Source organism: Arvicola amphibius, chromosome 3, assembly GCF_903992535.2.
Source record: "Arvicola amphibius chromosome 3, mArvAmp1.2, whole genome shotgun sequence".
Classification (NCBI taxonomy): domain Eukaryota; kingdom Metazoa; phylum Chordata; class Mammalia; order Rodentia; family Cricetidae; genus Arvicola; species Arvicola amphibius.
The window spans coordinates 110,610,230-110,637,310 of record NC_052049.1 but is presented as its reverse complement, the minus strand read 5'-3'; the positions used below and the strand labels follow the sequence as shown (position 1 = coordinate 110,637,310).

At 47.8% G+C, this 27,081-nt stretch overlaps 1 protein-coding gene across 1 annotated transcript in view; it reads left to right on the top strand.

Moving 5' to 3' along the window:
* Grik4 (glutamate ionotropic receptor kainate type subunit 4) overlaps positions 1-27,081 on the top strand; it is a 288,631-nt gene that overhangs the window by 183,435 nt on the left and 78,115 nt on the right. Inside the window, exons 8-9 of the mRNA XM_038322435.1 lie at positions 5,626-5,778; positions 6,566-6,670. Of these exons, the coding sequence (XP_038178363.1) occupies positions 5,626-5,778; positions 6,566-6,670 (258 nt within the window). The remainder of the gene's footprint in view (positions 1-5,625; positions 5,779-6,565; positions 6,671-27,081) is intronic.

Genomic DNA, 27,081 nt, shown 5'->3' with positions numbered 1-27,081 from the left:
TAGTTTTCCCCTCCCCCTCTCCCTTTCACTCTCTTTCTGCTTCCCTCTCTTTCCTCTATAGCATCTCTCCACTCTTGATTCCCCTCTCTCTTCTTCTTTAGGCTTGTATGAGAGGCTGCCCGCTTCCCTGCCTCCTCACAATCCCAGGTGGGGCTCCACAAATGGGGAGTCTGGTTTGTAGGGTTTCAAAGTAAGGACCGGGCTAAAGATATCTAGGAGAAAGCTTGGCGTGCTTAGCCTGGCCAAGAAGCTTCCAGGTGGCTAGTGGTATGCCACAGATGCGCTTCCTGCCTGAGACAAAGCCAGCGCAGAGGGAGTGGAGGGAAGGGACACACACGCCCACTAGTTTCATATGCCATTCCCATTAATCATGCCGCAAAGAACAAAAATCGTGGGAAATCATTAAAATTACAGATGGCTAGATTAAGTAATTAGAATTTAGGCTAAAGCAGATGTTTGTAATTAAGTGTTTATTTTGTTGAATAAAATCCAGATTGTAAGAACTAGTCCATGAGATCTTGATAGTCCCTGCCCTCATATTATTTTGTGGGGCAGAATTGAAGCTTCCAGAGGTTCATGGGCAAATAGGCCTTTAGGAGGAGACTGAGAATCCAGTCCTTCATGCTTTGGGGATGATAGGGGTTACAGGTGTGTTTCTAGAAGATATTCTTGTTTTCCTTTCAGGGAGGGAAGGGAACCCAGCCGCAACTCCCTGAGTCAGAATTGATTCGTCTTAATTTATACAGAGTCTTTCATCCCCCAAAACAATTTGCAAAACAGCTCAAAAGAAAATAACAGTGAAGAACCAAACGAAAATATAAAAACAAGAGAATAGAGGGTTCCTTGCCAAAGAGCTTCTTGGTGCCAAGAAAGAAGAGAGGATTTTAAATGAGGATTGAGCCAGTTAGGGGATCTACAATTTAGAAGAGACAGAGACAACACGGAATAGCAAGAGACAGCAGAAGCAGAGACAAAGCCAAGAGGCAGGCTTGCACCCACACAGATGGGCAGTGGGGGCATCAGAAAGATGGAGGGGTCAATCATGAGAGGAAGAAGAAATGGAAAGGAAGGAGAAGGGACAGCAGAAATGTCTCCCTTTCCTTCCCAATGGACTCAGAAGTAGAGACGGGGACAAGGCCTTTTATGACACAAGCCACTTTTTACTGCCTGTGGCCCAAATGCTTTCCAGAATGGAATTAGTCGATAATAACAGAGGGAGAAGGCAATTAGGACATTGAAGAGACGGCTTGGAATGGACAGCCGAACCACGAGGGCACTGATGGACTGGCAGGGATGGCAGAGTCTTACTCCCTGACAGCTGGGATCTCAAAAAGAGAATTGAAAAAACGGAAAGAGATTAGCCACTGGGGCAGATTGGCTAGAGGCATGAAGGGGTGTGAAGTAAATCCTCAGGAGGGAGGAAGGCGAAATGAGTGGTCCTAGGTAGATGATCAGGAACCGACAAAAGAGGGGCATCTGGTGAGGGATGAAGGACCCCGAGGAGATTGTCCTGAGGGTAGTGTATGTTCCCTCAGGGTACTAACTTGAGTTAGTCCACTTCAGAGGAGACCTAGGAAGTACAGTGCCCTTGGGGACACTTTCCCAACGTCACTCTCTGAAGGCCATGTGTGTGTAGAAATGAGATAGGAACCCATTTGCTCCCTACCCCAATGTCCTAAGCTTGAATTGTAATTACAAGAAATAGCTGAAGGATCAAGAAGACCCTGGAGTTAGAGATGACAAGGGACATTGGGAACAGGCACACACCGACCGCTCAGCATTTGGATGTTGTACTAATAACATCAGCTGGGGCTAGGGAGTTGAATGTGTGGGCGAGGTGCTTCCCATGTGAGCATATGGACCCAAGTTTCGATCCTCAGCACCCACATAAAAGCTAGGCTGGCATTGCTCACCAGTGACCCCAGGACTGGGGGGAGAGCCTGGAGGTAAGAGGAGTCCTAGAGCTTGCTGGACAGCTAGCGTAAGCAACTGGTGAGTCCCAGGCTCAGTGAGAAACCCTGTCTCAAAAAATAAGGAAGAGAGGGAGAGAGAGGAAGACACACTTAAAAACACAGGTGCACATGTACTCACATACACAGTTGTGCATATATGTGTGTACACATACATATGAACACATGCACTGTGTACAACACACTGATGGGTAGGTAGGTAGGTGAGAGAGAGAGAGAGAGAGAGAGAGAGAGAGAGAGAGAGAGAGAGAGAGAGAGAGGCAGGCAGATAGATAGACAGAGACGGAGATCGTCAGTCAAGGAAACCTCATCCTAGCCGGAGTGGGACTAGCAACAACCATGTGCTAGGAAGGGAGACAGTGGTGTGACCAGCTTCCTCTGAAATCATTCATTGTCCCTCAGGAACCAATGCACAGCTTCTAAAGGAGGAAGGGACCTCAAGAGGAGATGGGTTACAGGCTTGTCTTGTGACCTTGAGCAACATTACCTCGAGAGATGGAGGACTCTCTGGGTCCTCTGTAACAATTTAGGATGCTCTCAGTTGCTAGTAGCAGGAACCCAATTAAAATGCAGTATGGTGTCCCATAGCATAGCAAGATTTGAGGGAGAGGTAACCGGAGGCCCACCCTCTCGTTCTCTCTTCAGTCACATTTGGGGTCACCTCCACTCTCAGCCTGGAGCTAAGCTGACGGCAGTGGGTCCAGGCATTACATCCAGAAGCAGTACTATCTAGAAAGAGAAGAAAAGACAGTATCTTCTAGGAGAGAGAATGTGCTCCTGAGAAGCATAGCCCTCTGCTCAGGGTTATGACATGTTCTACTTTGTGCTACACATTAGCAGTACAGCGGGGTGACTCAGCTGGTGCAGGCACAGCTGGACCAGAAGCTGATGGTGACATGAGAGGAAAGAGGACGCACACAGAGAATGGGAGGAAGCAGGAAAACAGGGTCTAGGCAGGCAACGCTGGCTAATGGCTCACATCTTAATTGACACAAGGACAGCCAACCAATGAGGCCACAAGGTAAACTAGGGGGGGAGGGGTGGTGTCCCAGATCCTGGACATCCGATTTATAATAATAACAACATTGAAATTATGAAGTAGCAATGAAATCGTTTTATGATCTAGATGCTGAAAACAACAAGCTCACAGCAGTGGTCTACTCTCGGGCAGATGCTGGTCAGAGCTGGAGGGGACCTCTAGCGCATCATCATTACAGCACATCCTTTCAGTGAGGAACTGTGGGTAGCCATTAGTGGGAGATCCGCATGTGCTGGCGGCGGGGGGGGGGGGGGGGCAGCGATGAGGTGCAAGGAAAAGGACAGCTGTAAGCTGGTGGAGGAGCAGCAGGTGCTAAGCAGACGATGAGCCCCGCCTCCCTTGAAGGAGCTAGGTGACTAGGACAAGGGTAGTGGGTAGAGGAGCTCAGAGCAGTGAGGTTGCTCAGTCAGTTCAGCAGGGCTGCATAGTTTTCTGCTCTTATTGAGATGGGGGGTTGGGATTTGGATACCTTTGTCTGCTCAGACTTCAGGTCACAGGTGGCCCCAAGGCAAGGCACAGTGAGGAAGTCAGGTGGAGTTTGCGAGGCAGGAGACTGGATGGAGTCAGCAAGGACTCGAGGACTTTTCTGACCGTATCAGAATAGACTGGTGAAGATGTCACCATTCCCAGATAGGACCTGCTAAATGACAGGGTCTGAAGAAGATTAGAAAGATGCAGCAAGGAAAGGAGGGGAGGGATGGAGGATGGAAGGGGAGAGGGGCAGGCAGAGGGGATACACTGGCTAGGTGGCTTTGCAATGCAGGTGAATTTTGATTGTGGGCTGCTCTCCCCTGCGGTTGTGTTTGGAAAGGTTATGGGAGGTCAACACTCTTGGTACTTATTAGAGACCACGGCTCTTTGTGTTATTGTGCATCTGTCCAGTCTGTTTTCCAGACTCGTAACATCCTCCCGCTCCTATTCCCCATCACCTCCTCCAGAGCACCACTGACTCCTTGGACGTGAGATTATATAGACACTCCTGTAATGCTCACCCCATACCTGATTACCTGTACAGGCTCGTGAGGCCGGGATGCTGCTTCTTTTCTGGATAAGAGCCAACCACAGGGAAGACCTCATACCAGTGCCAGTGGCACATGGACACCAATGTCTCTTGCCTTAAGGAAGCTGATTGACAGGAAAGATAAAAACATAGAATGGCTATACTGCCCTCCTCCCTTTGTTTCCAGAGTGGTGAGGGTCAGAGTCTGGGCCCTGGCAGCCCTAATGAGCTAGGTCCTGCTGCCCACCCTCAACAGACCAGTTAATCTGAGAAAAGGAGAAGAGAAGAGGAAAGATGTACTCGATGTGACCGTACTGGGAAGAGGGACACAAAGCCAGACACCGCCTTCTAGTCCATCCAGGGGTCCTGACTTGAGATTTAGGTTTACTTAGATAGAGGCATGCATAACTAAGCAGCCCTGGTCACAGTGTGGTCCACCCACCTTCATTGTCCGGGTTCCAGTCCCTCCTGCATGGTGATAGTCTGATAAGCTGTCAGACTTTGTGAAATCTCTTCCTAGGAGACATGTTCCTCTGCTGTCTGGCACCAGGCTTCTTCTTCCAGTGTGAGCTTCTTGGGGAAACTCCAATTTCTTAGAAGATATTGTTTCAATGATCTTATCGCCAAAGGGAGAGGCGCGCATCTGTTTAGGTCTGTCTGTTCCTACTGGGACAGGCGTACAGTTGAGGCCCACCATACAGCTGAGCCTGTTCACTGCCTGTTCGCAGAGTCACTGCCCCTCCATGCCCTTCAGGCATGCTCCTCATTTGCTGTCTCCGAACCTCTGCTCCTGTGCTCCCATCCTCTGAACTGCCTATCTTCTCTTCACCCTTGAATCTGATACTACATCTACTCGGATCCAATGTTCTCGGTTCCAGTGTGTCTTCTTCTATGAAATACTTTTTTTGTCACCTGACTACACAGCTCTTCCTTTAGACCCCCACTGACCATTGTAGTTTTAGATCTCCCCACCTCCTGGTATCCTGCTTGCTGTCCTGCTCCTGCGTTTGTACCCACCCCTCATCTGCCATAGGGGTGGAATTTTACTAAAATTTAGACTTTAAACTTATCATACATTTTATACATATATTTCTCATAGAATGGTACAGCTAGACTGTAGTCCTAGGTACGTGCAGAAAGGGACAGTTTCATGGGTGACTTTGGGTAGGAAGTAATCTACACGTGAGCCTGGTAAAGTGGCCAAGTTTCTTCCGTCTTCCTGAGATTAGCAGCCTTGCCTACTGTCCTGTGGATTTATTCCTGGGAGCAATGGAAGTCGCTGTTTCCGAGAGAGAGAGAGAGAGAGAGAGAGAGAGAGAGAGAGAGAGAGAGAGAGAGAGAGAAATAGTTTGGAGTCCAAAGGTGTATCTTGCTGCTTCAACCCAGAGCAGTCTTTGTCAGTAGGATGCAGATTGCAAAGTTCTTGAAAGCAGACCTGGGATACTGGCAGACAGCAGACGTGGGTGGGGTCAGAGGAAGGGGTGGGCGGAAGGCAGTGAACGTGCCCCCTCAGTTGCCTTTGGGTGTTTTCCCTCTTGGTCCTCCATGTCCTCTCTTCCCTCCTCCATCTCTTCCTTTCTCTACTCCCTACCACCTACTCTCTCTGCTGCTCCCAGCTGTCCTCCGCCCTGCTGTTTGATGCTGTCTACGCTGTGGTGACGGCGGTGCAGGAACTGAACCGGAGCCAGGAGATCGGTGTGAAGCCTCTGTCCTGCGGCTCAGCCCAGATCTGGCAGCATGGCACCAGCCTCATGAACTACCTGCGCATGGTGAGGAGCGGCTGAAGGCCTGGTTGTGCCCAGCCTCTGGGATGGGATGCTTGGTCCAAGGCTTTCCTGGGGGGTTACAGCCCTGGCTAAAACACCTGAACTGAGTGAGCCAAGGGTTCCATGCTCCCCACTCTTGGCAAGAATCCATGGCTAGCTTATTCCCAAGACAATAAATAGTCCATGGATTTTAAGCTAGAAAGGGTTCCAAATTCCAGGCTTGCAACCTGGCCCCTGCCCAGTGGTAGCCCCTGCACAACTCCGCACAGCTAGGAGAGGACCATGCTGCTGGAACATATGGTCCCTCAGGAGACTCAGCCTGCAGATTACTAGCTGGTGCTTCTTTTCCCCAGAGTTCTCGCTCCAGCAGTGTTTTTCTCCCATGAAAAAGACATCTCTCATTAAAGAAAGAGGGCATGTGTGTGTGTGTGGGGGGGTCTTAGAGTTTTGCAATGAGTAGGAAGTATCCTGACTTCCTGCAGGCTCAGGATCAGCAGATTCCCCAAAGGGAAAAATGTTGGTTACAGTTCCTCCCATGGCTAGGGGACAGGGAAAGCTGAATCTGAGCTCAAGGCAGTATGGTGACTCCTGTCGGCATACACAGTTGGCTTGGGGTTACTGGATATGGAACCCTCTTCCTCCACTCAGATTCCGTGGCATCAGAGCGGAAAGAACAGGGGTTTCGAACAGGGATTTCCAACACGGTGAAGTAGCGTGTAAGAGGTATGCTTGCTTGGGGACAGATATGGTGGAGCCTGTTTGGTGCTGTAACTCACTCTCTCTTGGACAGGTAGAATTGGAAGGTCTCACCGGCCACATTGAATTCAACAGCAAAGGCCAGAGGTCCAACTATGCCTTGAAAATATTACAGTTCACCAGGAATGGTTTTCGGCAGGTAAGCCTACATATGCTGCCAAGGTGATGGGAGCCTCCTCTTTGTCCTTTTCCCTGTCCCTAGTTCCAGTGGCCTCCAGCCATCAAGTGTCGCCCCAGATAGCATGCCCTGTGGAGGGAGAAGACAAGGGGTGTCACTTAGAAAGGAATGCCCAGTTCCTTTCCACTACTGGATTATTTTTTTTTTTCTGGGAGCAATGGAAAGCATTAGAGATTTCTCCCAACCCTGGAACTGTGCTGGGCTCCAGGGGCCCAACTGATGAGGAAAAGGGTGGATCCCATGTGGACAAGGACATCTTTGTGTTAGGGTAGACTGTCCCCTCTGTCCTGCTTTTCTCCAGCCCACCCCTCCTCTGCGCTCCCATCTGCCACTGTCTCCACCACCTTAGGGATGCTATGCCCTTCAGAGCACTTTGGTTCTCTCTGTGGTTCTTCCTTCTCCATTAAGCCCTCTTGTTCTATCAGAGGAAACAGACTTTGACAACCACTTCAAGTGTCTCTCTAAAAGTCTTTATCCCTGCCATCCCCTAATAATCAGCTTCCTTTATTTAGAGGCTTCTCCGAGTCCGAGTCAGGAAAGACGGGAAAGATCAAGTCAGACGCTAATTGCAGCAGGAAGCAGGCATATTGAAGATCTAACTGTCATTGTGGTTGGATGAGGGAATGTCCCGCTGTAGAGCTCAAATAGCCATCCTTATAGCAAACTAGAATGAACCGTTATCGTTACCTTCACCAACACCACCACCATGGTGGCTACTATCATATGTTGTCATATGTTGAACAGTTACCATAAGCTTTATGCCACGCTAAGTGTAGCATGTGTATAAGCCTACAGTGCAGATGGCTTCATTTATCTTATGCTCTAAAAACATAGGTACTTTGTGTGAGGTGTATGTGTTCATGTATACGTGCACATGTGTGCTCATACGTCTACACATACATGTGCATGTATGTGAAGGCCAGAAGTTGGTGTTGAATATCTATTTCTAAAGTTCCCCCTCTTATATTTTGAGATAGGGTCTCTTATTGAGCCAGAACACACTAGTTCAGCTCGATTAGATGGCCAGCGGGACCTGGGGATGCTCTGTTCGCACTACCCTTGTGCTGGGATTGCAGCCACACGCCACTGTGCCTAGCTCTTTATGTGAGTGCTGGGCTTCTGAACTCAGGTTCTCCTGTCTGTAGGGGGAAACATTTTACTGATTCATCCCTCTGTCTAGCTTATAAATAGGTACTTTTTAATCAATGTCCTCACTTGGGAGGTTTATGGCTGATTTGTCCTTGAACTACTAAGTCATGGCAGAACTGGTTTGGAATCTTTGTATGCTCTGCTTAAAGCCCAAGCCCTTAACTATTATGATAACTTATGTAGAAAACTAACCTTGGTAATTGTTGAAAGTCCAATTTTAGAATCTATCCCATGAGAGTCTGGGAAGGGAGGCTCAGGACAGGACCCAGGAACAGATCTGGTCAATAGGTATCCAGGGAGACCCTCGTGGAACCCTATAATAGCCCATCACATCCGTCTTTTGCCACACCATCCCTGCATCCAAGAGGGAACCCTTGACCTATGTACATGGGTCTCAGGGAGCTAGATCTTTCTAGATGATCAGTGACTTTTTCAGAGGATCACTCTTCTTAGGAAAGAGCAGAGAGGAAGGAAGGAGTCCCAGGAAAAGGGAGGCAGGCTGGGACTGAATGGCATCAGCACATCCAGCTCTGGATGGGAACTGCAAGGGATGGTGGTACTTCCCGCATCGTCTCAGACAGGCACAAGGTCTGTAGCTGGCACCACGGTGGCTCCTTCGTTTATTTAGCAGGTCTTTTACTGAGCATCTGCTATGTGTCAGACATCACGTGGGGCCTGGGAACGCAGACACGTAGCCCTTACACGGAGAGAGCTCACAGTCTGGTGAGAGTAAGTGATGTCGAAAAAAAGATAGAAAGAGGATGAGAGCTGCAATTTAGGACTATTAAGCTCAAATCATGCCCCGTGGCTCATCATCCCCGAATGAGTAGGCTGCCAGCCTCTAGGAAAATTGTCAGGGAGACTTTTCCCTGAGCCCCAATCTTCTTGGGGGATTTGGAGTATAGAGTAGTCATTCATTCTAGTTGATACCTGTTGAGCGTCTCCTACTGCTGTCTCCCTTCTAGGTATAGGCTTAAGATGAGAAAGATCTGCTTTTTGTGCAACATATGCTCTAGCAGGGGACAGATGACAGGCAAAAAATACATATGGAGCATTATGCCAGCCTGCTAAGTTCCCTGAGGAAAAATACAACTGAATGAGGGATACGAAGGGGACGAGCATAGCGCTGGAGGAGTGGTTAGAGCAAACTCCTCAGGCAACCCCAGACCTACTCCCGAGAGCCCAGCCCAGCCTTTGCCAGCCTCCACCTGGACCCCAGTCCCTCCCTAGAGTGATCCAAGAAAGAGCCCACTTCCTGGGTCCCCTTCATGGCACCTCCTTTTCCCTGTCCACCCTCCAGTTGACAGAGAGCTGATGGGGATCACTACCTCTCTCTGTCTTCATTTTGCTTCTATCTTAGCTGCCACACAAGCTGGCTTTTGGGAGGAGCTGGGGGAAGGAGGGTGAATGCAATCACATCACACCCTATGAATTCCTCAAAGAACTAATAAAATATATTTTTAAAAACTGGAAGAAATCAATATTAAGACTAGATGAAGGGAGGGAAGCTGAGGTCAGTGGTAGAGTGGCTTGTCTTTTGCTTGGTTCCCAGTATCACAGACCAACACAATAGGGCTGCATGGACCTTGATCCTAAACAAGCATACTGATCAAATAACCATTACGCACAGATAAAAGCAGTACACACTTGTTAACTTTATTGGTGAAAGCCCCTTTAAGATGTTTTTAGAAATGCATTGAAAAGGTAAAAGGACTTGAAATACTCTATTTTTAGAGATTGTAAAAGCAAAGATGGTAGCTAGAACAAGTTCACATGGGCCTCAGAGATGGAGATAGCATCTATTATACAATGAAAAATAAGGGAGATGATTTTAATAAAGATTTTGTTTGTTTGTTTTTGTGGTTCCAGGGATCAGACTTAGAGTCCCATATATAGTAGATACTAGGCAAGCAATCTACCCCTAAGCTATAGTTCGGACCTATGAAGGATTTTTTTTTTTCTGTTAAAATGTTTTTCAGTAATGAATTTTAAAAATGCACAGTTTATAATGAACATGGAAAGGAATCAACATCATCAGTCCCGCCCCAAAGGTATCATTTCCAGCTGAGCCAGGCCAGAACCCAGGAGTCTGCCCTGGGGGTTTCTTCCTAGTGGTGGCTGCCTCTACATCAACAGCGCCCACTAGTGGTGAACATCAGGCTTCTCAAAAACGCAGGTGCATCCCGGGAATCCATAGCTATGCAGTTTCATTCAGTACAGCAGTGTGCTCTAGAAATCTGTTAGCTTAACTAGCACTTACATGGGTGATTAGAATGGTGGGCTCACCACAGGCTACCCTTTAGCAAATACTGTGCCAATAGAAGTGTGTTCTAAGAATAGAGCTCTTTTGTTTGTTTGACCTCTGTGTGCACTACGCCCTTGTTTTGAGCTAACACCGCATGGAATCTGCCACACAAGTGACCATTAAGTGACCTTCGGCTTCCCTAAGGGACACTTGGTCTTGCCTGGACTTAGAGAAAGTGGATGGTGATAATCTTCCTAAAGACCTCTGCTTTTTAACAAGTCTGGCGACTGTCCTGCTGCTGTCTGCTTTAGGTGCTATGAGCACCAACTGGAAGCCATGTGTGACGTGTCGCATGCACAGATGCAGTTTCCCAGCGCCAGTCCCCAGGTCCCATCCCAATCATCGCCCAATCTTTGCCTCTTGACGGGTGTCCTTCCATGCTTATTGCAGGGTGAAGAAATGGTTTAAGTGGGGGATAACTAATTAGACGTCTCTCCCAGGATGGGATGAATTGTCAGTACCTCTGCTCTGCTATCCTCCCAGTTCCATCCAAGGTGATGTTGGTGCAGGAAGGGAAGTGACAAAAGGCAGAAGACAGATCTCCAGGAATCTTTTGTGTAGCAGACTCCGTATAGTGCTTTGTATCTTGAGGAGAGCCCTCTAGGATACACCAGCTCATCCATAAGAAACTCAGTAGGAAAGAACACTGGCTTGCGAGCCTGAAGACCCAAGGACCTGAGGTCAAATCCATAGTACCCCCCCCCCCAAAAAAAGCTGGGTGTGTCCATGCAAGACTATAATTCCCAGCACTGGGGGGACAGAGGCAAGTAAGGCATTAGTTTCCCTGGCTGGTCAACCTGGCTGTAATGTGCAAGGGACTTCAGACTCTGTGAGTGACCCTATCTCAAGGCAGTGAAGCAGAGATCCATAGAGAAAGACACTGATATGTGCATCAAATGTGTGCATAAGGGTGCACATAGCTGTACTCACATGCATGCAAAACACACACAGACGCACACATACACACGCACATGCAGGCACGCACGCACAGACACACGGTCCAAATCTTACTGTCTCCAAGAACTTGGGAAGATTTGATTTCATACTCAAGTTTGTTTAACTCCAAAACTCGTGTTCTGGGCTCCTCTTCTAGCTTTCCCTTCCTGCTCTTGGGTACCTGACATTCCCCAGACAGACTTCTGGTCTGTTACTCTGCTGCCATCTGCCACCATTCGAAATGGCGCTAGGTTCTAACACCCCGCTGGGATGGGTTTTCTTTAGTAATGGCATCTTCTCACTTGGATTCGGTCCTGTTCTTTCTCTTCTGTCTGGGTGAACTACTATTAAGAGCTGGTTTTGATTATTTAGAAAGCTCCACGCAGGGACCCAGTGGGCTATAATTGGTAAAATGTCTGAACAAAATACCACATTTCCTGCCGGTGGCTGATTAAAGGATTTTTTACCATTTTAAAAATAGTCTTTCAGAATTCAGAGTTCGTTTTTTACCATTTAAAAAAAATTACTATTTTGATTCTGCATGGGGAGTGTTTGCCATCTTGGTAACTTCCACTACGGTGCATTTGGAGGAGTGTGCTTCCTATGTTGTCCTGTAGGGGGCATTCTGAACCATCTCTCCATTATTTATAGGCATAGGAGTCAATAGCGCTGCCTGAGTCCATCCTTGAGGGTCTCAAACCACACTGTTATTTCTTATTGCCCCTCCCCCCATAGATATGCTGGGGGGTTACAATAGCATTGTCTCCCTTCCTGTCTGGGAAACCCACCCCCTTGAAAGAAGCTAGAAGAAAGGACTTCTTTAGAAGACCCATAATTTCCTTCATTTAACTTAGTCGAAAGATCAGAGACTGTGAGCCTCCCCTGAGCAACGTTGTTAGTGTTATAAGATGAGCACACCTTTCATCTGAGGATCGGAAATGGCTTAACAGGGTCTAATTAAGCCTTTGGGGTTTGACATCCCTAACTAAAGATGCAGACCCGCCTTTCCCCCATTGCTTTGCTGTGTATCCCAAGCAGAGTGGGCTCTGTTTTCTTTCTGTGTGCAGTGATGATGGTAACCCCTCATATTTGGTCTCACAAGATCCAAAGATGATTGAAAATAACTCTGCCTGGCACTGTGTTCGACTGGCTATACTTATGTGCAAAGCTGGCTCTCCTGACATCATAATAATAGCTAACATTTATTGTCGCCTACATAATGTACTGTGCTGGGTGGTGTACATATATATATTTAAATTTTTACATCCTTTTATCAGCCTGGCATGAAAGCTGTTCTCTCATCTTGTAGGAGGAAAAACTAAGGCGGAGAGATAAAGAAATGTATCCTTTGCCTCAGTGGGAAGAGGCAGGCTGGAGAGCCCAGTTTGGGTCGACCTTCCTCAAAATGCCATTTTTACCCATTATGGCATGTTTACCCGGAATATGTTAGTCTTCTTACCCAGTGCAAGAACAGTGTACTGGCACAGGAAAGAGACACCTGCAGCCTTTAGGTGAGCCCATCCCGGGCTGGAGAATTAACCAAATATACATACAGTTCAGATTCCTCTAGGTACTGGGTACTCTGCCTCCTAACTCTGCCCTATGGAACATTCCAGAATAGTCTGCATTCTCTCCCTTGCCAGCTCTTCGGATATGGAAAAGCAGATTGCTTTTACTTCACTCGTTCATTTTTCCATTCCTGAATTAGCCTAAAATTTTCTTTTAAGATCTACTCTTTGTCATAGGCCGGGGATGCAGGATAAAAGAGCCACGCTCCATTTAAGAGCTGGTGATCTTAGGGGGGTGAAATTGCAGCCCGCAATTGCCTTAGAGTACTCTGATTATACACCACTTATTTTACCCTTCGCTGAGCAGTGGGCTGTACCTGTTCCCCGCAGAATATGGCTTACCGCTCTCACCAGCAAGGCACTGGGGGCTGTCAGCTCTCTACAAACGCACAAAACTACAGACAGGATGCATTGAGACCATGGGGACTATCTGTCACCTCCCACTGACTGGATCCTTAGTTCTCATTTACAACATTAGCCTGCTTACCGGAATTTATTTTTCAAATGTCCCTTTCCTTCCAAACTCTGGGCCTTGGGGTCATTTAGTTACTCTATTTGCTGTCTTCCTTAGCAATTTGCTCAGCTCTTTGTGTGTACACTTTTCATAGAAGCTAGACCCGAGCAGGCCTTCCCTGGGACAGCTGATCCATTTGGCTCTGTTTCTATAGAAATGGAGAAACCGACAGGGCTGGCCTGAGAGGGCCAAGAAAGCAGTGATGTGGGCTGATAGCCTTATTTTCCCAAGCAGAGACAAGCTCAGAATTCAAAGGGCTTGTTTCAGAGATGATGTCAACACTTTTCTAAACAGAGGCAGGGGGATGGATGAGATGGCTTATCCAAGGCACTCTTGCAAGCAGGGTCTCTCGGGTTCTTTAGAAGAAAACCAAGAGCCAACTTCCTGACAATCCTGCAGGTTGCTACTCACTGCCTCAAAGGTCAGGCCCCCTCTGTGTCCTCTGTCTAGCTGCTGTCTTTCCTGAGAGCAGCCCATGCAGAGGCAGGTCTGTCCCTTTCCTGGGACATTGGGGATCTCCCCTGCTGGCTCTGTAGCACCCGTGAGGGGTGCAGAAGCAGCAGAATTCCTTATTACAGCCATCAACAGCAGAGGAAATTAGGAAGTGGTTTTTGTTCCTCTGAGAGGACCTGGTGGGGTTCGCAGCCTTCCCCACCTCCTAACCCCAATCATCCCCCACTGCGCTCTCACTGCCAGAGTGTGGCAGCTGAGGGACAATTTGGAGGGTGTCCTGGCCTCATAGAGAGGTGCTGTCCAGGTCCACGCCCTTGTCCCCATCCCCTCCAACTCTGAGTAGCCTCTATGACAGCTCCAGTCCTTTCTGTCCTCAAGTGAACAGCCATCGCTCAGCCGGCTTGCCAGTGGGTGAGGCAGCTCTGAGAATCCCGTGATTGTCACTGTCTGATACATTTTCAATTTGAGGAAGGAGTTTACCATAAATATGCAGATCCTTTGAAGCTGTCTTTGCTGAGACCTGGCTCAGGGCGCTGGAGCCGGGTTTGATTGCTGGAAATCAGCATCCCTGAGTGTCAGCTCCCCAGCAAAGGGGACAGACCTGGGAGAGCAGGCCAGCTGGGGAGCTCGCAGGGTCTGCCATCCCTTAGAGCCAGCTCTGCCTTTGATGAGGAAACTCAGGCTGCAGCTCCTCATAGAGGGGAGATGGCTTGGGGATGCTTTGAAAGTGACTGAGAAGTCACCCATTTCTTCTTTTTAATGAAGGAGCCAGGAGAGGGGGATTGGCACAGAGTTTGAAGCAGTCGGCACTGCCGTCTGTTAGAGCAGCCTCAGTTCTCTGAGCCGCAGGGCACTTAGGCCAGCTCTCCAGAAGGCAGTGATGTATGACAGTTCCATTGGTCTTGAAAGCCCTTAGTGACCCCATTCGCATGGAGAGTGATGGGTGTGGTCCTTCCAGTGCTCCATCTGTCCTTTGTTTTCTTACTCTACCTCTGCCCCTGGTAGTCATGGGTGATGGGGGCCTTGGACCTGTAGGGTGCCTTGGGATCATGCCCGTGCCTACCTCATTTCTGACTTGGTCCCTCCTACTCCTGTCTCCGACACTGAGCTCAGAAGGCTAGCCCTGCTGCCACTGCCCTGTCCGTGTTCTCTGTCATGGCATCTTCTTACCACACCATCCATCCAGTATTGTGGACTTGGGAGCCTGGCCCAGCCAGCCTAGCAGAGAGCAGATGTGGCAGTAGATGAGACTCGGTACTCACGGGGCATAGAGAGGTGGCTGTGCAGGGGCCACATGAGTGTGCCTTCCAGGTCTCAGGGTGCTGAGCATCAGCAAGGCCATCAGAGCCCCAGGACCTGGAGGTAGAGTCCTGAGGGCCTTCATAAGTCACTTGCTTTCTTTTTCCTTCAAGAGAGATTCCATGTGCCAAACCGCTTCTAGGCAATGGCATTTCTGTTTTTGATTCAAAAGGTCCCCAGAACCACGGATTTGTCTCTTTTACCCTTTCCGTTCCCCTCCACTCAGTGCAGGTCCCTGTACTGAAAAGACTCTTTAATGCTTTCTCCCAGGAGAGATTCTCCAGCTGTTCCCCCGACAGCCCCAAGGAGACAAGTTCAAGGAGCAGATGAGCTGGCTTTGAGGGCTGTATCCTAAAGGGCCTGTTATCTTTTGCAGCCTTTCTGGTCCCCCCCAACATCTGATTCTTTCCTCCAAAGCATAAGGACTCCTGTTTATCTGCTCTGCTGAAAAATTCAGCGGCTGCAGAGACTCATTCACACATCAGCCGGCAAACAAATTAAGAGGTCCTTACATTTTTGAACAAGGGGCTGATTTGGGGCAGAGGAGTGGGGTTTTCAAGTGTTGCATTTGAAATCTATTTCTTGTCATGTGCCCCATCACGCTTTTGCCTGAGATCAGCCCGGGGAAGTCTGCCAGCTCCTACCGACACTTCCCGCACCCCTTCAGCCAGCTCTTGCAGGGGGGAGCTAGAAGAGGGAGAGCTGCTAATTCAGTGCCATGAAACAGCCTGCAGCAGCCAGCTCCTCAAAATGAAAAGCGAGCTGGGGCCAGAGGCATGGGTACAGGCAGACTAGCCATGAGAAAGAAGCAAGGTGGATTGTGGAGGGTTAGGGAGCTTACCCGATGGGGCAGGTGATGTGGCCTTAGGGAGAGAGTCAGCACTGAGCCCACACTCCCAGTTCCTAACGCCACGTTCCATTTTCCTCAGTGAAATCAGGATCATTATGATTTCTGCTTCTGGGTACCATAAAATTATTGAGAAAAAGATAAACTGTTGTTTACAACTGTACTTTGAGGGTTCTACTACACTGCACAATTTTTAATTCTGTTATCTCACATAGCAATGTCTTTATATCTTTCTATCTATGTGATAGTCCCTTTAATCTCCTAAAAATTCTGGCCTTGTTCAGGACAGAGAGAAGGACACAACCATGGGAAGGAAAGACTCAACATGTGGGCTTTTTCCTGCAGGAGCCACCCAACCCTAGAAGAGGGCATATGAATACTGGCCCATGCTAAGCAGGCAGCCAACTAGTTCATGCCCACTTCTCTTCTGTCTCTAAGTTTGTACTTTTCTATCTCTGCCTGTGGCCACTCTCTGACCTTCAGCCCTACTTTGTGGTTGCTTTGGATGGCTGTAAAGGCAAGAGAACCTGAGTTACGGCTTCTTCTAGGAGAAGCCATAATATACCGAGAACCCAGCGCACATAGCTCTGATAAGGCAAGAGCAACAGACACTCCCACATTCAAAATCCCTCCTCTTCCGTGCGTGCAGCAGGCCCAGGTGTACGCCCTTTCCTACTCCCAAGACCACACACAGCTAGGGACAGGCCATTCCCAGCCGTGGGCTGAGAACGCAGAAGCCACGGTGCTGTCCTGATTTCAATATCAAGATGGAGAGTGAGCAGCTTGCTCCAGTCCAGATGCTTTATTTAAAGCATCCATTCAGTTGGCCTCTGGGACTCAGAGCTCAGAATCAAGGCATGAGCCTTCCCAAGACACTTCTTACCTGGTGAGCTGAACAAATGAAGCTGGCTTGGCCTGGCTGTCATGTTTTTTGGCCATAATTTTCTTAGATGGAAAGTCTTGAGCATGCTTGAGTTCTCCGACCGATTTCTCAGCGTTTCATGTTGAAATGCCTCCAGTCTTCTGGGAGGCCGAGAGGGAAGAGCAAGGGAGTGTTCCTATTTGCTGACTCGGCCATGTCCTTGTCATGTATCAGTATGAGAACGGCCATGTGGTCATCCCTAAAGTACTTGGAAGAGAGCCTGGAAGGTTTTCAATTATATTAGAAAGGGAAGCCAGATACGGTGATGTAGTGAGAAGCTGGGGGCCGCGTTCCCACCGCCCTGCTCCTGGCCACCTGGCTAGCTTATGCCCCGAAATAACAACACACAAACTGTATTCATTTAAACATTGCCTGGCCCATTAGTTTCAGCCTCTTATTATCTAGTTCTCACATTTTGCTTAACCCATTTCTAATAATCTGTGTAGCACCACAAAGTGGTGTCTTACCGGGAAAGATTCAGCATGTCTGACCTGGTGGCTGGCTTCATCATGACTGGCTCAGAGAGGAGAGGCATGGCGACTGTCTGAGCCATCTTCCTCACTTCCTTCTTCCTGTTCTGTCTACTCCACCCACCTAAGGGCTGGCCTATTAAATGAGCCAAGGCAGTTTCTTTATTAATGAATGAAATCAACACAAACAGAAGACTCTCCCACATCGCGGTGGCTTATACTTACAGCTGTAACACTTGGGAATTAAGCCTGGAGGACCATGGCCTTGAAGCTAGCCTAAGCTACAAAGTAAGTTGAAGGTTAGCCTGGGCTACAGGGCAAGGCCTTGTCTCGGAAAAACAGAAAAAGGGGTGTTTGGGAATATAGTTCAGTTGCCAGAGTGATGCCTAACATGCATAAAAGCCCTGGGTTTCTTGTCAGTTTGCAGAAGTAGGCATAGTGGTGCATGTCTGTGATACTAACTAGCATGTGGGGAGGTAGAGGCAAGAGGATCAGAAGTTCAAAGTCATTATTTGGGGAGCTTGGGGTCAACCTAGGCTAGTGATCCTGTCTCAAAAAAGAAAAAAAATACAGGAAACTGAGATACAGGCAGAAGAATCTTTTAAGTTTGTTTTGTTGTGCCCAAACAAGTAGGCAATACAGGCATCCTTCTGATCTTTCGATGGAAAGTTGTACTACCGAGGCCCTGAGAGATGGGAGTCCTTTAAATCTGTGAGAGCATCATTGGGGTGCCACCTGCAATCAGAGCCAGCCCAGGGGGCATGAGCACCACTCCTGTTTTGGGTGCCGTATTTATCTGTCACAACTTTCTTCAAGAACAGCCGAGGTTGAGAACCTTTGGCAGTAAGGATGGTGACCAAATCCTGTGTCACATCCTAGAGGCTGGAGATCATGAGTGGAAATCTGAGTACAGCTTGCTGAATGCCAAATAGTCCAGCATAGACAAGTGTAATTGATTTTCATTATTTGTGAGATCTGTGTTTGAAAGTTTGATTGCCTGATGAAATCTCTTTTTGCAAACCCCAAATCAGTACTCAACAATTTTATAGACATGTGGAGAGGCAAAACTTTAACTCACTCGGTATGCACATCCCCAGCTGATCTTGAACTTGGGGATGTTCTGCTGTGTTGTTTCACCACTAATATTTCCAACAAGTGTCTTTTTCACAGACTATTGAGTGCTATAGTGTGTGTGTGTGTGTGTGTGTTTCCCCTAGTAATTTTTTCTATTCAAACTAACTCCCACAATGCAGCGCTGACATGCTGTCCCATGTTCCTATGCACAAGAAAGACTGTGCCATGCCCTATGGAGTCAATCTATGTTCGATAGCTTCCCATGAGCCTGACCTATGGTCTGCTATGCTTGTGAGTGAATCAGTAATATGAATTAGATGGGACATTAGTAAGCAGAGGTGCACATAAATTAATAAGGTTAAATATTGATACGTTGATAAGAATGCTCTGATCAGAAGAAGCTCACAGGAACCTAACCCTGTGTGTGTCCTGGGAGCAAAGGTTTGCTATTCCCTACTTTAATGTGTGTGGCAGTTTTATATAGGTCAGAGGAATAACAAAGAATGAGAATCAGTTGTAGAGAGACTCGGTCAGGAGAGAAGATCAGGAACGAACCTGTGGGAATATCTGAATGTTCCTACAGGGCCTTTCTTAGCTCCATAGTCCTGCTCTTTTCTTTCCTTACCATGTCCAAGGCCCCTCTAGGCCTTGCCTTCCTGCCAGCTGCCCTGATACAGAGATAAAACCTGGTGTGGGATGGATGGCATAATAAAAGCCTTGTAGACCAATGTTCTAACTAGCTTCTTGGGTTACTGCAAACATAAGGAAGAATATTGACTAAATGTCTCATGTCAGAGAACACATTACCTGCGGGACAGCATATTCCATTTTGAGAAGGTTCTTTCTGTCGCCACATATGTTAAATGCTCACCTGATTCACCTTTGTGCCCAGGAAGCTGTGATTCCAGTGGCCCCATTGCCTCGCTCAGACGCATCTCTCTCCCAGGTTCAGTTTCAAGGCACATGGAAAAACTGTGCATCGCAACTCTTTGAGTTGGAAGAGGCTAGCCCACATTATTCTTTTGAGGCATGATCTCTGAAGACTAAATGCACTAACTTGCCTAGGTGAATTCAAGGCAATAGAGTTTACTGAGCACCCATAGTAAACCAGACACCAGCGTTGGAGCTGAAACCACAAACGGAGAACTAATCCACAAAGACAAAACTTTAGCAAGTGCTGATTCCACACTAGGCACTGGGGTTAGGGCTCTTGTCTGTCGAGACAAGAATGTCTGGTGGGGAAAATGGACCCGACATAAATGATGGCAGAAGAATCGTGTGATTCCAAGTGTGATGAGCTTTCTCAAAGGCTGAATGAGAAATCTCATGGTCCAGTCAGGAACGGGCAGCCCTTTCTAAGACAGTAACAGGTGACTTGTAGCTTTAAGCGTCCACGTTCAAACAACGGAGTTTACAGCAAAGCCAGGTCAAGAAGCCAAATTAACTTCGCAATGGTAGCCTGGTCTCACTTTCCTGGGGTGTTGTTTAGACACTCTTTCTACCTACTTAAGTCAGAATCAAAAGCAAGGAAACCAAGGGATGTGGGCTCTCAGGTAGGAACGCTTATGTCAAATACCGCTGGATAAACAAACAACTCAGATATTTGCCAAATGATTAATTATATATCCACAGCCTGGAAAATTATAATATCCTGGGATAGTGTACTGTAGTGGTGGTCCTGTCTGCATTTGAATCCTCTCAAATCCTAGTTTTTTATATGTAAATTGGGGATGGTAGCAAAATCTCCCTGCAGTATGATTGGAAAGATCAAATGAGATAATAAAATGTTCAGTACAGAGCTTTGGCATGGAAGGGATGCCCAAAAGTACTGATTAACAAAACTTTCTAATAGGTTAGCCTTTAGTTACAGTGAGTAATCGAAACTAGGAGTTCATGGGTGTCAACAGTATACTCATTAAACATGACCTATTGTCCAAAGACTATGCTAGGTACTGAAGATAGAGTAGTCGACGAGTAAGCTATCCAATCCCTGATGGTATTAATTTGCATATTCTGGATTATGCAATTCAGAATGCATGAATACCCACCTATGCATATGCCAAACCCCAACTTAGGCAATATTCAGTATCCCTGCTCATGGACTGCACCTGTGTCCACTCTACAGGCGATCTCACTTTTTAAATGCAGGTGCTGGTCCACTCAATTGGTTTCATAACTCACAAATGGATTGTGGCCAATGTTTAATAAGACGCTGTACTAGACAAAACGAGTGGAAGGCGTGAAATAAGTCCTGACAGAGTGCATTGTCATGGATCTTCCTGGCTCTCCCTGCGCTGGTTTTTGATCTCTTACTTTCATCGGGCACTGCTGCTGTCCTGGATTTTTTTTTATATTTATTTATTTATTTATTATGTATACAGTGTTCTGTCTTTGTGTATGCCTGCAGGCCAGAGAAGCACAGGAGAAGGCCCGGGCTTCAAGGTTAATGCACCTATCCTAAGCCAATTAGCAGAGCAAGAAATAGGATCTGAGTTCCAATCCCACTTCAATCCCCATCAGCTGTGTGATACTCAGTGAGTTACTTGACATGTCTGAGTCTCAGTTTTGTTAATTTATTCAGCAAAAACTCACATGATTGTACCGAATTCAGGCATTTTTACTGCTTTGAACATACCAATGCCTGTCTCAGGGGGAATAATGACAGGGCTGCCACACGGAAGCAGGAGCATTTATGAAAGGAAACCATATGGGCCAGGGCCCAGGAAGCAAAGATCAGTAAGTATTTGAAACCTCTGACTTTGGAGCAAGGCTTAGGTTTCATCAGCAGCCGCAGAGGAAGTTGGGTCCCAATGGTGCCAAGTACAAAGAGTAACTGTCTAAATGTGCATAAACTGTTAAGTGTTACAGTGTTTGTGTGCACATCCGCGGACATGGGAAATGATGGGAGCAAGTCCCTTGGGGTTGAAAAACCAATCCCTTTTTAGTTACTTAAGAAAGAACAAAGTGACCAAAAGACACCCCTGAGCATCTCAGGCAGCAGGGAACTAGCTCCAGGGTCCTCAGGGCTCCCAGCAGCAGCAAGGGATGCTAGTTAGAAGGCTGATAATTTTGCAAGTCCCTAGCACTCCAGAAAAGGTCCTGAGGACTCCTATTTGACAGTTGAGAAGGAAACCATTGGATGCGAGTGGGGGTGGGGACTTGGTAAAGTTTATGCAGTCTCTGCCAACAGGCCAGGCCCTGTGCTAAACCAGTTCCCATGGTTACGGTCTTGACCCTTTCTAGCCAGATGACACAGTGGTTAGGAGCATGTGCTCTGGTGATTGAGAAAATCTGTTTGAATCTCCACTGTGGTGCTTATCAGAGTGTGACCGTGGAGACTTTAATTACCCAACCTTGCTGGTATTCAGGGCTTTAAAAATCTTTAAAATGAGTATAAAATGGTCTACCCTTTGTAGATTTGCTGAGGATTAAATAAGATAAAGTTTCTGGTGCATTTGTTCGGTTATATTAATTGAGCATCTATGAGATGTGAGGCATTGAGCCAAACCCTAGGGAGAAGAGGCAGGCTACCCAAGCTGTTATCTTTGCCCCCATGAGGCTTATGGCATAGTGAGACAGACAGGCAGTCAGTAGTATCCCATGCTCAGACATTCAGAAGGATGATGGAAGAGAGGACCCGCCTCCTGGAAGAAGCAGTCTTCAGGCAGAGGCCTAAAGGAAGCAGGTGAAAAGTAGATGAAGGCGAGCAAACATTTTCCTTGACATCCAGATGGTGAGTTCTCAGTCTTTGCAGGCGCCTTAGCAGTACGCTGCAGCTCTGCTCTTCTGAATGAAAGACTATGCAGAAGTGAATGTGCCAATAAAACTTTATTTGTAGAAACAGACAGTGGGCCAAATTACAAGCCATGGTTTGTCATCCCCTAGCAGGTACAATTCTAGACAAGGAATGGCACATGCAATGACCCTGGCAGGGCGTGACTGGAGGAAATCAAGGGAGCAGGCGTATGGGGCCTTGTAAGTCTGACAGGCTGCTGGATGGCTTCTTATCTTCTTGGGAAAGAACTGTAGGGTTTCTAAGTAGAGGCTGCTGTGACGCTAGGGGTCAGTTCTGGGGACATGACTGACTGCTGCCTTGTAAGGACCAGAATAGAGATGCTCAGAATGTCTTCTAGTCCTCCAAAGGTTCATTAGAAGTGTGGAGACAGTCAGGTCTCCTGACTCCATTTTGTCAGTTCTGAGAAATGAGGCATTGAACAAGGCCCTTGGATGAGTGCATAGCAAGGGCAGGAAGCCTCCACAGATGCCTGTGGTCAGGTCATGGGACAACTACTTCCTGTAGTAACCAGCTTGCTCATGATGACTGAGGGCCACATGGAAGGCCAAATCCAAGTACCTGCTACTCATTCAAGTATAGTCATGGACTATACTTCTCAAAGGACTATGGAGCCCTCCTAATCAAGCCACGGAGCCCATCCTCTAAAGCCCTTATAGACTTACCCCTTGCATAGTCTTTCCTTCCACTGGTTCACTGGCTGCTTCTCCCAGAAGCGTTAAGTGTAGTTCAGCTCCTGGAGGACAGGACCTCAGACTCAGTTGTCCTGCTAGAAGCAGACGTCACCGCCCACCATGAGGAAAGAGACGCACACCTGGAGTATTAACTTATTCTCTTTACAATGGTGGAGAGATACAGCAAGTGGCTGGCACACTGCATTAATCCTGGGGAAGCAGTACACCAACATCATGGTGTCTACACAGCTTCCTAATGACCATGCCTCACTTGAAGGTAAAGCCCACTCTGTTAAGACAACAGAAGAGCCTGTAGCTCCCTTAGGAAGGAAGTCATATTTTTGAATGCATAATTGAGACCTGCAAAATTCAGTGCCTAAAGGAACAAGAAAATTATTAATTTATATTGACCTGTATCCCTAGGGGATTTGTGGGTAAATGATACTTTCTACACATGGGTAATTCCGTCCTGTGTTAGCTGCGTTTGCCTCCATTTCCATGTTTGACTAAGCATCTCCATCAGAAAGTGTTTCTTTCAATAGCCGTTGAGTCCGTATTTAGAAAGACTACACAGTTTTATTTATCTATTTATTTTAAATTTGAGATGGAGGTCTCACTATATAGTCCAGACTGGCCTTGAATTTACTATGTAGTCCAGGATAGTCCTTGAGCTCTCAGTGATTCTCCTGCCTCAGCCACCTGAGTGCTGGGATTACAGGTGTGTGTCACATACCTGGCTACACAGTGGCTCTCACAGCTATGATCACCGTCAAGCACTGCCGGGGTCTTATTTAGCATCCTAAATTTTCTGCCTTTCCATTCTGCGACCTGGATACATTGACTTACCAGGGCTTGAATTTGTTTTCTAATTGAGTGAACTAAGGTTACTATACACCAGAGTGCCCTATCTGGTGCCTGGTGGCAGAGTCAGCACCTGTTGTATGGTAAAGTCAGCTTGCTTTAGCTGTGGAGAGGCCACTGCACATGTCTCCCTGGCTCTGTGCTCTCTATGAGACAAGACATTGGTTGGGAATGTTTATACCACAGAAATTGGCAGCAGCTAGGAATTAGGATCTCTTTTTCCAGAAGTTCCAGTTTTGAAACACCTCCTCCCGTCATGGTGTGCCCTCATCTCTGTGAATCTCTGGATCCTAGTCATTCCCTGGCTCCTGATAGTCACGCAGCTGTTCCTTGTGTTCTGCAATGATCCAGCCAAGTGTCATAATAACTTGCACTACTGCTATAGCCCAGACTCTTGGTCCTATCCCTTGACTTCCTGACTAGGTCTCTCATGGTGGCACTGCTGTCTGAAAACCAAAGTTGGTGGCACAGGCCTAATCTGTCTGATAAGCTAAGATCCCAGTGTGGCACTCTTTGGAGGACACAGAAGAGACTCTGCCTCCTGTCCCCAACAAGGACACTCTAATGGGTACTGACTAACACAGTACTTGAACTAATCTAAAATCCCTTCAAGACAGCATGTGCTATATAAATCCCCATCTTATGGATGGGGAAATAGATTCCAAGGGATAAGCAATTTACACAAGTTCATACTGTTCATAACTAGAGAAGCCGGGTTAAAAGAGAGTCAGTCCCCCAACCCTGGGGCCATGGCCTGGATGGTGCAGATGGTGCTATGCTCCAGGGCCAGAAGAGGCTGAAATCCAGCATCAGCTCTGCATGTTCAGCTGTGCACAGGCTGGACCCCATCTGCCCAGGTGACGGAGGTCTTCTTCCCTGAGTTAAGATACTATAAAATAGGGGTCATCTGTGTTCTTGCCCAGATGCTTGCTTTCTCTTCCGCCCTTCACTGCAACCTCTTGGACCTCTAAAATGGTGAAAAAGCAGAGCAAATAGAACAAACAAGGGGAGTGGTGTATGATCTGAAGTGAACTGATCCCGTGGTTTGCTCTGGGCATGTGAGCAAACCAGCTGTGCCTGCAGAAGGCTTGATGTGGAAGGAGGGGGGGACAGGTGTCAGTGAGGTGGAGCAAGGGGATTTGGCTGCAGCTAAAGGCTCAACTCTTGTGAGAAGAGAGTGACATCTCCTGCCCACCCCTGCCCATGTGTGGCATGGATGGTACCCAGTAGGTGGGGCAATTAGCCTGTATCCCAGGGCACCTGGCTCTACCATCGCTCCCCTTCCCACTGTCTATCTGCAATTAGATGGCTCCGGCTAATGGCTGCCAAAGCACTTTGTTGGCGCTGACGGCTCTATTAATTTCTCGAGGCTGATAGGGGAGTGGGTGGGAGCCTCATTTCTCGACTGGAGCTCAGGGGCTAATTAGTCTATTTGCCTGGTCTCCAGAGGTGAAGACTTGGGGGTGCATAGTGAGGCTGTCAGATCTGGCTATGGAAAACTCTCTTCTGCCCGTGGCTGTTGTAGGAGCCTAGTTTGTTGCTTGACTGAGGCCGAGGAGCCGGGGCTGCCCTGAGCAGGGGGCCTCGCTGGTGTGAAGTGTAAGTCCGGGAATAAAATAGGATGCTGAAGAGTTCCGTCTCGTCCCAAACATCCAAATGCTGGCATCTAGCCTGCTTGGTTTTATGTTCCTCCTGCCCGAGTGGAGTTCTTCCAGGCCTAGCAGAACACGGGGAGCCAATTCTATACATTTTGAAGGCAGGAAAGCAGCCTCTGGGAGGAGAGAGATTCCTGCTGGATTTATGGAGTGTCAGGACCAGAGAGAAGAAAGTTATGGTTCTAAAGCTCATACTGGGTTGCTGAGGGCTCTAGAGGCCACCCTGGTTAGTCTGGTTTGCTCAGATTAAACACACACACACACACACACACACACACACACACACACACACCACCACCACCACCACCACACACACACACACACACACACACACACACACACACACACACACACACACACACAGTGTCCTTACCCTAAAAGACATCAACAGAGTTGGGAAAGATCAAAGATTTAGGACCCCGCTCTGGATTCAAACCTATACCACAGCTATCAGCTGTGACCCCAGGAGACAAGCCATTAAACCTGTCTGAGCGTGTTTCTTCATTAATAAGCAGAAACACCACGACGCCTCCCAAGTACGATGGGAGGATTCGGAGTAATAGAATGGGGTCTATGACACCACAGGTGTCCTGTAATTACTACCAGCCCCCCTCTGCTGTGAAAACTCACAGCAGAGCTTCCATCCTCTCACCCTTGTTCCTGTAGAGAGAAGGGCAGGGGGAGACCAGGCAATGATGTCCTAACAGGTCCCTCTAAGAGGCAATAGGAGCTCCAGAAGCCAGCGGCCAGCTCGTCAGTGTTCTGCCCGTGCTGGGCCAGCAAGAGCAAAGTGCCCATGGGAGACAGTGACTTTCTCTGCTTCCATGGCCAGGAGCAAGGTGCTGAGGTCTGAGCATACACAAGGTTGTTGTGGGGAGATACCAAGAAGTAAAAATGCACCTACCATGTTCAGAAAGCAGAGCTCTGCAGGCTTTTGTGGGAAGATTCATCTAGGGTGTAGAAACACAGGGTTTAAGGTTCAGGTCTCTCAGCTGATGGGCTGTGGGCTCTCAGGCAAGCTGGGTAGGAGCTCTTATTGTATACAAAACAAAGCGTAGCGTACATAGAACTGTCGTGCCATTGCACAGGTGGAGAAAATTGTCCTTTGTGTTGGAATCCTTCCAGAGGTGTGGAGAGGAGCTTTTGCTGATCTACTCTTTGCCACCTGTCGTAAGCCGTGGATTCATGCATGGTCCTGGTGGCCCAGCAGAGCTCCCAGCTGGTGGTCTAGGGAGGTCCTGGTGGGGCCTGCCCTCTGCATGCCCCACTTTCTCCAAAGCATAAAGGCAGGCTGCTGGCATTTCTGCATTGTGACTCCGAGCCCTTTTGTTCCATGAAGTAAGGATGGGGTCAGAGGGGAAGCTAAGTCTTGTTGTTGGAGCATCTGAAAGCCTAGCTCCAGGGGACAGAACAATAGGGCAACTGCAGGGACTCATGGGAATTTTCCAGGAAAGCTGCTTCTGGTGCCTAGGAGACATGGCTCTGTGCATCTCTGGGCATGCAGGCAACCATCGGCTGTTTTTCATGGGTGCCAACCCAGTTACTCATCAACAGGAGTGACTTGCCTGGGGTCTAGCTAGCAGAATTATATTGGTATCAAATATGTGTGTATTGTATATGTATGCATTATTTATAGATATTATATAATATAAAGTCTATTACAAAAGTGGTCCATTGGACCCCCTGGAGATTGTCAGGATGATGGAATAGCCCACAGTAATATACTGTATCCTCAACAATTGGTTAAGAGAGCGTGATGGCTCATGTCAGTTCTTGCAAAGTCAAGGCAGGAGGATTCCCACAAGTTTGAAGTCTGCCAAACTTGATTAAGAGGGCATATCTTATTCGTGCA